The sequence below is a fragment of the Ailuropoda melanoleuca genome, chromosome 11 (assembly GCF_002007445.2).
Source record: "Ailuropoda melanoleuca isolate Jingjing chromosome 11, ASM200744v2, whole genome shotgun sequence".
In the NCBI taxonomy this organism is placed as follows: domain Eukaryota; kingdom Metazoa; phylum Chordata; class Mammalia; order Carnivora; family Ursidae; genus Ailuropoda; species Ailuropoda melanoleuca.
Window position 1 is genome coordinate 107,318,340 of NC_048228.1, and position 10,009 is coordinate 107,328,348.

At 63.3% G+C, this 10,009-nt stretch overlaps 1 protein-coding gene across 1 annotated transcript in view; it reads left to right on the plus strand.

Annotated features, from left to right (window-relative positions):
• The first annotated feature begins 384 nt into the window (after positions 1-384).
• Positions 385-10,009, plus strand: part of SH3TC1 (SH3 domain and tetratricopeptide repeats 1) — a 26,753-nt gene continuing 17,128 nt past the window's right edge. Inside the window, exons 1-9 of the mRNA XM_034670981.1 lie at positions 385-541; positions 1,034-1,258; positions 2,999-3,073; positions 5,057-5,184; positions 6,411-6,516; positions 7,281-7,427; positions 8,036-8,246; positions 9,143-9,219; positions 9,907-10,004. Of these exons, the coding sequence (XP_034526872.1) occupies positions 400-541; positions 1,034-1,258; positions 2,999-3,073; positions 5,057-5,184; positions 6,411-6,516; positions 7,281-7,427; positions 8,036-8,246; positions 9,143-9,219; positions 9,907-10,004 (1,209 nt within the window). The 5' untranslated portion in view covers positions 385-399. The remainder of the gene's footprint in view (positions 542-1,033; positions 1,259-2,998; positions 3,074-5,056; positions 5,185-6,410; positions 6,517-7,280; positions 7,428-8,035; positions 8,247-9,142; positions 9,220-9,906; positions 10,005-10,009) is intronic.

Here is a 10,009-nt window from a genome sequence, read left to right on the forward strand (position 1 = left end):
TTTCTGTGTGAGCCCGGCCATTCGTCGTCCCCTCTGTTCCCTGAGGCTGGTCCCATTCCTGTGGCCACAGCAGGGGGTCTGCCCCCTCGGCCCTCCCCTCCTGCCACCCCATGTGTCCCATCTCAAAGGGGGACTCTGTGTTCTTCTGTGTCCTGATTGGTGACAAAGCCACAAGCCCAGGAGCACGGTCTGTCCATCTGTAACGGCCTCTCGTCTCTGACCTCAGGAAGGAGTGAGGCATAATCCGCTTTTGGGTGGGGAGGCCCGAGGGCACCCCAGCGTGGGGAGCCGTCTCCCGTTCCGCTTCGTTCTGCCTCGGCCACTTCCTCCTTCCCTGCCGTCCACCACCTGCTTCCTTCCCTCCCTAGGCAGCCTGGAACCCGGCCCACTTCCTGACCCATGGGATGGGACGGCTTTCCGGGGGTCCTGCTGGAGCCCCGGCCTCTTCTGGTGGCAAGGCAGAGCCCCCTGAACCAGCCCAAGCCCGATGGGGTGTTACAGGGAGCAACAGGATCTCCTGGGAACCTGAGACCAGATCACAGTGAGCTGGCACTTGTGGGAAACGGAACTAGATGGGTGTCTCCGGGGGGCTCTGTTCCGGCCCTAGCTGGACGGGACATGTGGTGGGCTTGCTCACATCCAAGGCGACAGGGTGTCCCCCGAGGACTTCTGCTCTGCTCCCCACATCTGTCCGGTGTTGGCAGGAATGTTCGCGCAGCCATGACGCGTCAGGCTCTGAGCTGCTTCCTAGGGGTCCTAGGTGGGAATCCCACCTGCCCGCACGGCTTCCAGCCCACGTCACTGGGTCAGCGATGGCCCAGGGCTTGGGGAGAGCTTGTGGCAGGGGCTTGACGTAGCGGGAGAAGCGGTGGCAGACTGACTCAGGAGCAGAGCTCTGGACGATGTGCAGAGGCCCGGCTGGCAAAGGGGAGGCAATCCCTCCTCCTGACCCCACCCCCTGTGCCAGTGTTCTCGGGCGCTGTGTTCCCGGGGAGGCCTCACTGCTGACCAGCACCCTGTCCTCTTCCCACAGCGCCCAGCAGGCATGTGGAGCCCCCTGCGCTGAGGTTGCTGCCGGGCATGGAGGGCCCAGTGGAGGCGGCCACGGAGGCGCCGGCCCCAAAGGGGAGAGGGCCCAAGGCAGCGCCCTCCGGAGGCGGCGGTGGCGGTGACCACAAGGTCCAGAGAGTGGCCGTGAGCTCATCGGTCGTCTGGGAGCGAGCAGGGCCCGAGGAGGCCACGGCTCTGGTCGGAGGCGGTGAGTACAAACAGTGCCGTCCACCCCGGTGTCCAGCCGCCCGCGGATGGCGTGGTGTCTGCGCGGTCAGAGGGTGTGTGGAGACTGAATCCCGTGCCCAGTGAGTCGGTGTGAGAGACGAGGGCCCCACCCGTGTGTCCACGGGAGCACGCGTGCCTCAGTGATGAGGAAACCGGCAGCTTGGCGAAGGGGGAGGGTCCAGGAAGTTCTGGAATGCCTGCCCCCACCCCCGATGAATTTACGACTCTGTTACAAACCCTTGAAGGCCCACAGTCCTGCTTTGTCCTCAGGACAGAAGCCCCTGGGATTGCTCAGAAGGGGGCATCCCTCACTCCTCTGAGGAGACAAACGAAGGCCACCGGGAGGGCACCAGTGACCAGCCAAGACCAAGCCAGGGCCTCTTCCTGGGGGGAGGAGGAGGGGCCCAGAGCCGTGGGCACTGGAGACTGAGCCAGAAGCAAGGCTGGGGTCCCATCGGGGACTTGGTGGATTCCCCGATTGTCGTGGCCAGTGCTTGACGGGGGCCTCAGTTTCCCCGCTTGGAAACCAGAGGGGTGGCTTGCGTGATCTCATGGACCCCTCTCCCTACGTCTTTGGGTCCCTCCCTGTGCCCAGGACGGCCTGTGGCTCCTGCCTGTCCCCAGGCTCCCCTGGCCTCACATGTCCGCCCTCCTCTGGGTCACCTACCTAGCCACCTGTGGGGTCTGGGGCGTGGACGCAGGAGATGCTCGGCAGACACTTGAATGACCAGTGAGCGATGGAGGCATTGGGGGGATGGAAACAGAGCCTCAGAAGGTCCATGGGGGGAGCTAGAGGCACGTTCATGCCTGTTGCCTCGGGCCTTCTGGGTGTGAGGGAGATGGGAAAGGCCGGGGACCCCAGGGGTGCTGACTCACGATGGGTGGCGGTCCTGCAGTCAGACGCCTGCCTGGCCAGCGGAGGTCTGAGCTGCCACTCAGTTCCGAAGCCTGTCATCTGCTCCGGCCCCCCTGGGCGTCCCCTCCTCTGGCCCCTGCACTCTGGGGTGTCTCGATAATCCGGCCAGGCTGTGAGCTGCACCCGAGCCAGCTCCCGAGGCCGAGCAGGCACGTGGCCCCCTTGGTGAGCGGTGTAGACGGACCAGGAGGCTGCCTGTCTGCCCCAGACCCAGGGTTCCTTCTAGGCTGCCCCCTTCCCTCTGTGGTCAGCAGGACTGTGGCCCCCAAGCACGTCCACGTCCTCATCCCCAGACATGTAGCTGAAGTGATTTTGCAGATGGGTTCAGTGGGAATCCTAAGACGGGAAGACAAGTCTGGGGTCAGAATCGGAGCCGTTGAAGTTGCCTGGATCTTGGCTCGGAAGGTGGAGAAAGAGCTGCTGGCGGAGGGCGCAAGCGGGCGGGGGCGGGCGCCTCTGGGAGCTGGAGACAGACTCTCCCCGCAGAGCCTCCTGGAGGTGCCAGCTCTGCTGACGCCTTGGTTTTAGCAGCGAGACCTTTCCAGACTCAGCCCAGCAACGCAGTAGCCATTGCTGTTTTCAGACGCCTCGAAGCTTGGGGCCGTCTTGTTAGGGCACAGGGAGAACCTCGCGCCCCCTCCGCCCTCCTTGGGCTTTTGTGACCTGGAGGCAGGGAACACGGGGGTCAGTGGTTTATAGGGGTGTGGACACATGTCTTTTCTTCCAGAAATACCGGGGGCTTTGTGCCCGCACAGCCGAGAGTTGCCCGTTCTAACCTCGATCCCCAACCCTGCTCTGTTGCAGATGCCACGCCTCCCCCTGGCAGCTCCGCGCCGGGTGCTGGGAGCCCTCCGGGCTGGACGGGCATGTACCGCACAGGTAGACAGCCGTGGGCGCCACAGGGTGCGGCCGGGTTCAGGGAATGTGGGGTCCCTGGGCGTGCCCCCTTTCTTCCAGCCTCGGCTGACCCGTGGCCTGCGGGTTCAGGAATATGTCGCCCCCAGACTTCCCGCCTGGGGATCGCTGTGGGGGTGGGGAGGGTACTGAAGTGCAGACGGCCAGGTCCCGAGCCCAGGCTCTGATTCGGCCCCGTGCCCAGGCTCTGATTCGGCCCTGCTGGGGTATAGGGCCCAGAACTCTGCATTTCCACGTGGGGCCTGAAGGCTGGAGTTGACTGCCCCAGAGGCTGGGCCACATGCGGGGAAGTGAGACTCTGGGGAGGGATCACAGGTGGGACATGGTAAAACCAGACCCACCAGCCCACCGTGTTGTGGGGGCGCAGAGGCAGGGGCAGGGCCCTTGGGAGAGGCGGCCGGGACCGGTGTCTGGAGAGGGGGCTCCAAGGATTAGGGGACTCTGCAGGGCTCAGAGGAGGGGAGGCAGCCCTGGATGGCAGAGGGAGACGGGGCAGGGAGAAGCCCCCGACCCCTGAGACCCCACTCCCGGCCCCCAAAGGTGGCGGCACAGAAACCTCAGTGTTGTTGGCAGTTCACTTTGTGCCGACACCCGCCTGCCCTCCGACGTTCCTTCGGGGGGGGGCCGGCGCTGCCTGTGGTCACTCACGGTGACCAGGGGGTGTTGAGCAAGTGGCAGATTATTTGGGGTCTGAAAATGCCACGCAGCCTCTTATGGGCATAGGAGGCGTTGCATCTCGGAACCAGTTGTGAAATGTTGGGCATGCGTCCTGCTGGGGGAGTGAGCCTGTTGCCAGATTCCAGAGGTCCCCATGCTGCCCTCCTCTGCCCTCCCCAATCTGGTGCTTCCCTCCCCCTCTCCCTTCTTCTCTTTCTCCCTCCCCCTTCCCCCTCTCTTCTCCTGCTTCCTCCCCCTTCTTCCATGTCCCCTCCACCCCTCTGGAGCAGCTCATGTTCTGGTGCTCTCAGGAGCACAGTTGGGAGGCCTCTTAACTGGGGCAGGGGTGGGGGCCGGCAGGGAGCTTTTAAGTGGAGATCTGAATTATAAGGCAGCCTGTCAGGCAGGCCAGGATTTGGTCTGGGAGAGAGTGCTCCAGGGGGGGGATGTGGTGAGTGCAAAGGCCCTGGGGCAGGGTGTGGGGGTGCTTTGATGTCCTGGGCAGCAGAGAGGCCCCAGGCTAGAGGGAAGGGAGAAAAGAGGTGATGGGCAGGGAGCAGGGCCAGAGGCTCCCGGCTGTGCTGGTGGGAAGGTGCAGAGGGCTTGCATCTTACTCTCCCCGAGGAGGAAAAGCCTGCAGCTGCGCTGTCCAGTACGGGAGCCACACAATTTATGTGTACATTGAACTTAGATAAATTGAAAAATCTGGTTGCCACAGTGACACTGGCCGCATTTCCAGAGCTCAAGGGCTCCATGTGGCTGGAGGCGGCCTGGGAGGGTTGAGAGTGGGGTGTGCAGCCAGCCGGAGCTCACTGTAAGGGGAGCCCTCTTACAGTCCCCTTACAGTGAGCCAGCCGGAGCTCACTGTAAGGGGAGCTCACTGTAAGCCAGCCCTCTGGCTCTCTGCAGACTGGAGGACTGCCTGGAGGGAGGGCTGGGCTGGACAGCCACCCGGGGAGACCTATGGGACCTATGGGACCGGGGCCACCGGGAGGAGGGCCACGGTGGGTTCGGCCTGGTTTTGCAGTTCACCGGTGGACCGGGGGGCTGGGTGGCGCAGGGAGGTGTCCTCGGTCTGAGCCGGGTGGGTGCTGGGGGCCCTTTGGGAAATGGGAACGAGGGGGAGGGGTCGGTTTAGGGGACAGGATGGTGAGTCCTGGGACGCCTGTGGGTGTCTGTGGGAGCTTGAATGCCCCTGTCTGGAGCTCGGGTGGGGGGAGGGGTCAGGGCAGGAGGTCGCGGTGACTCTGGTGACTTTGTTGAGTGCTGGCTCTGTGCTGTCCCTCCCAGACCTGACCTTGCAGCTACTGGCCGTGCGGAGGAAGACGGGGCTGCCGGACCCCAGCCTGCAGCAGACCGTGAGAAGCCAGCTCCGCCTGCTGGAAAATGACAGCCGGGAGGTGGCCCGTGCACTGGGGGTGAGCCTGGCTTCTCTGGGGGCCCAGGGAGGTGGGTGTAACCAGCCTGCCTGAGCAAAGGTACAGGGGTTCCAAGCCTTAGAACAGGGACAGAGGACAGGGCTGGACCTAGGAGGAAGGCCCTTGGTGCCCAGGCCTCTGTCCCTGAGGGGCCAAGGCCACAAGAGGGGAGGACGTCCATGGAACTCACCGTGTGGTGGCACTGTGTCTTGTCCCTGTCTCTTCTCCTGGATATCTGGGTCTGGGAGCCACCGGTCACACCTGCAGTCCAGCCACACGTGGCCCACGGTGCTCCCAGTGTCCCATCCCTTTTCTCCGTGCTCCCCACCCTGCTGAGATTCTTAGTCTGTGTCATGGCAGCGGGAGGGACCGGTGTGTGCTGATCTTGTTCTTACGATGGAGCCGGGCCCCTGGTGTCCTCTGCACAGTGGACGCTATGGCAGGACGGTGGCCAAAGAGGGGGCTGGGCAGGGCGATCTCTCCATGACAGAGGTCGTGGGGCTTAGGGCTGGGCAGCCACTAGATGACCTTGCAGTCAGCCTGCCTGACCTTGGCCTCTGTGAACCCAGCTCCCTCAGCCACCTGTCGGGGTGCTTACTTGTTACCCCACAGACCCAAGGTGTGGATCCTGCAAATGGTACGGGAGTGCCCGCCCGGTGCTCTGCCATGGGGTCGCCCTGGGTGATGCAGGCAAGGCGCTGAATCCCAGCCGTGCCACGTACTGAGGGTCAGACTCCGGATAAGAAACGTGGCCTCAGTTTTCAGTCCACCCAGCGGAGCCTAGAGGAGCACCCCGTCCCCAGCTCACGTACCCTGTGCCGTATAAGTGCTGGTGTTCCGGTCATGTCCGATCCCCACGCGGAGCGTTCGTGGGATGGGAGAGGAGAGGGGGTGCCGGAGTTAGCACAGATCCCTGCTGCGGGAAGGGCTGGGAGGCAAGGTTGGGTTGCGAAGGGCTGAGAGCCCAGCCTGGGCGGGCACCTGCTGCAGCAGCGGGCGGGGGCCAGAGCATGGAGCCCGCAGGGGCTCTGGGAGGAAGCAGGGCTTCGCACAGGCGCTGGGGAGCCACGGCTGGCTTGAGAGCCCCAGCCTCGGGCTGTAAGGCATCAGCTCTGTGCTTCCTTCCCTGCCTGGGTCACTTGTGCACAATGTTTCTGTCGTGCGGCTCTGTCCTCCTGGCAGTCAGATGCCTAATCACCCCTCCCCGGACTGTCTCGTCCCTACAGGAGCTGTCGGCCAGGCTGCTGTCTATCCACAGTGACCAGGATCGGATCGTGGTGACCTTTAAGACTTTTGAGGAAATCTGGAAGTTCTCCACCTACCACGCTCTTGGTAAAGTGTCCGTCCCAGAGCTGGTTGTGGGGACTCCCCTTAGAGGACACTTGTCACACACCGAGCACTTAGTCATAAATCGGGCTTCAGAGCAGGACCGCCCATAGGCCCCAGTGCAGCAGGACTCGGGAGTTAGTGCCCACCCGCTCTCAGGGAGAGACGGTGTGACGGGGGCGCAGAGGCGCAGGGTCTGTGCCGAGACGCGGGCCACCTTCCACGTTCCTTCCCGCGCCGTGCCGCGTGTGGAGCTTTGCACAGCCAGACCCCGAGGGAGGCTGAGCGCAGACCGGCTTATTTCCAGCCCAAACAGAGAGCTCCCTTTCTAAAGCACCCCCATCCGTTGGGAGGCATCTGTGGGGTCCGGCTGCGTCCTCTGGGGAGCCGTGCTCTGCCACCTCGGTCTGAAGGCGAGAGAGTGGAAAATAAGAGTGACAGTGTCTTGAGCCTCTCGTGCGGGGCCCGTGCCAACCCCAGCACACGTGCTTTCCTTGAATGCTCTTGTCCGGTCTCCTGGATGAGGACACTGAGGGTCATGCAAGTGACTTGTCCTCGTCCAAACTCTCCAGGGCACAGGGAAGTCCAGGGTGTCGCCCATGGTCACGGCCAGTCCACGCGTAGCCTAGACCGTCAGCCCTGGGGCCTGTCTGGGTTGTAGATGGGGCTGCGAGTCCCCGAGGCAGGACAGGGCTCCCCCAGTGCCGGGCCGTGAAAGCTTCCCTGCCTCCCTTTGGAGCCCATTGGTGACCCGGCTTGTCTGACCCCAGGCTTCACTCATCACTGCCTGGAAAACCTGCTCGTGGACCAGGCCTTCTGGCTGCTCTCCCCCAGCGAGGACGAGGAGACAGCCGTCCAAGTCCACGTGGACCAGCAGGCCTTGATGCTGACACATGAGAGCCTCCTCGCCCAGGAAGGTGAGCGCTGCATGGTGACGGTGACATCGGCCAGCTCCACGCTGTGCTGGGGACAGGCGGGGGAGGAGGGCCCTGGAGGCTCTGGCATGCGTGGTGAGACTGAGGGGGCCTCACGCAGGGAGGAGTACTTGGGGGGACCCTGGCCGTGAAATGCCCGGGCCCTGTCACTTTGCTGTTACGACCTGGTCGGGCCCCCAGGAAATAACCATGAAGGGGTTCTGCAAGCAGCACCCCACCCCGAGGTCCTGATGCGATACTGCTTTGAGTGCCAAGGTGGCCTCATCACCGCGTGCGAGTCCACAGCAAACGGAACCCACAGCTGCCTGTCTTACCCTGGCCTCAGAGCAGAGGAGAGGAGGCCAGGCTCCCTGGGGTGGTCCCAGCAGACAGGAGCCCTGGGATCACAGGTCAACCCCTCAGGCAGGGAAACTGAGGCCCTGAGGGCCTGAGGCTGGGTGAGGCGCACAGAGCGGGTCTGAGCAGAGCCTGGGGCCATGGAGACCCTGCAGGACTGCCTTCACACACGTCACCTGGCAGGCCGGGGGGGATCTCCCCCCCACCGGCAGAGCATCCAGCCACACTGAAGGACACTCTCGGTCACTTTAAAGGTCCTTTCTTCGTCCTGTGTCCTGACCACCGTGTGCAAGTGAAGAGCAGCCCCCGGGGTGCAGCGAGCGGCCCCCAGGCCCTCAGGCGTGCCTCGGGGGTCCCCCAGGGAGAGGCAGCCCCGGCAGCGGGCTCTTCTGCTCCTGGCCCCGGCACGTTCTGCGAGGAGGTGGCAGCAGCAGCCGCTCCAGAAACCTTGATTCCATTTCATCAGTAGGTACCGACCTTTGTTTCTCTGCTTCCTGCCCGTCCCGCGTGTTGTCAGGCCTCTTGGAGACCCCCCCAGGCCCTGGCCCGTCTGCAGGGCAGAGGAGGTGGACGGGGCCCCTGACAGACCCACGCGTCCGTTCTGCTGTTCTGCTGCTTCCAATGTGCGGCGGTAGCGGGTCAGGCCAGCTCGGAGTTGCGTCTCACGTGGACGCTGACGTTGCCCGGCAGGGCCGCCCGGGCAGGGGTGCAGCGTGGAGCTCCTGCTTCATGTTCTGGCTCCTTACTACTCTAAGTAGGAAGCTCCGTGCCCAGCGTGGAGCCCAGCACGGGCTTGATCTCATGACCCTGAGATCAAGGGTCAGCCACTTAACCAAAGGAGCCCCCCCAGGTGCCCCTACTCTGGCTTGTTCTGGAAAGCTTTTGAGGGAGCTAGCTGCATAATGTGTACCCATAGTAAAGAGGCACAAGGCAGATAAAGCCTGTGGAAGGCAAGCGCGGGTTGCATGTAAGTTCCTGCTCATGTGCTGAATGTGGGGTGTTAACTGGGCTTGGAGCTTCCTGGCAGCCAAAGCAAAGAGAGAAGCTCGATGACCTGATGCTCAGAATCTGTGAACTAACAGGCAGTGGATTAACTTCTGTCCTGGGTGAATAGAGGGAGATCTCCCGGAATGCCAGCCTGGGGCAGGGCAGGAGGCACCTGGGTTGAGCAGCATGGGGCTCCCTACGGGCCATGCCACATGCCAGGCCTGAAGGCCACCCCCTGTGTGTGTGTGTGTGTGTGTGTGTGTGGAGTCAGGCAGGTGGTGGAATTTGCTTGGGTTCCTGGGGGTTGCTGACCTGTCTAGTCGACTCAGTTTGAACTTGTCCCACACCTGAAATCCTCTCTCATTCCACTCCAGGTGGGCTCTTCGGGTCCCCTGGGACCCCGTCGACGACTCTGTGAGTGGACCGGTGACGTCGGACATCCCACTAATGGGTAAATACTTCCACTGGCCTTTCTTCCCTGGGAAAGAGGTGGGCAAAGTGGGGTGGTCACCAGCATTCTGGAAGCTTCTGTGCTCACCCTGAATCCTCCCCAAGCTGGAGGAGGTAGCTAGAATCCTCTCCAGTTCCTGCTGCGAGAGCTAAGGCACAACCCGAGTGTTGCCCTCGCAGACCGTGCATCCGGCACGGCTTTCTCTGGCCACACAGTCAGCACGCTGCGGGCCGCCCGCACGTGGGCTAGGCGCTAATGGAGGCTCCTGAGGCTTAGTTCTTAGGTTTTCTCTTGAAAAGTCAGCATGAGCCTTTGGCTTGGGCTCCTGGTCCAGTGCTCTCTGCTCTGACCCAAGCTGGTTGGTGCAGGGATGGCCTCGTGCACCTGCTCAGTGAATATAAGGCCCCATGGGAGGGACCTGTGTTTACAGCTGCATCCGCCCTGGGCGGGCCCCAGCCTGGCCTTGCCAGGGTGGGACAGAGGAGAGATCCCTGGCTGTGGAGGTGGACGGCCTTGGGCCTCAGTTTCTCCTCCTCAGTGCCAGGTTAAGTGCCCCCTCGGCACCACGAAAGGCCCAACCTCTTGGGAGCATTGGCCACACTTCATTGCAACCCTGACCACCTGTTCCTGGCGGAGGGTCCCCCTGGGTCTGCCCCCAGCGCTGACAGTCTAACCTCCCTCCTGCAGCTACGGGCCTGGCCACGGCGGTGGCAGACTACCAGGGATCCGGGCCTGAAGAGATGACCTTCCGAAGCAGCGACGTCATCGAGATCCTGGGCGCCCAGGTGCC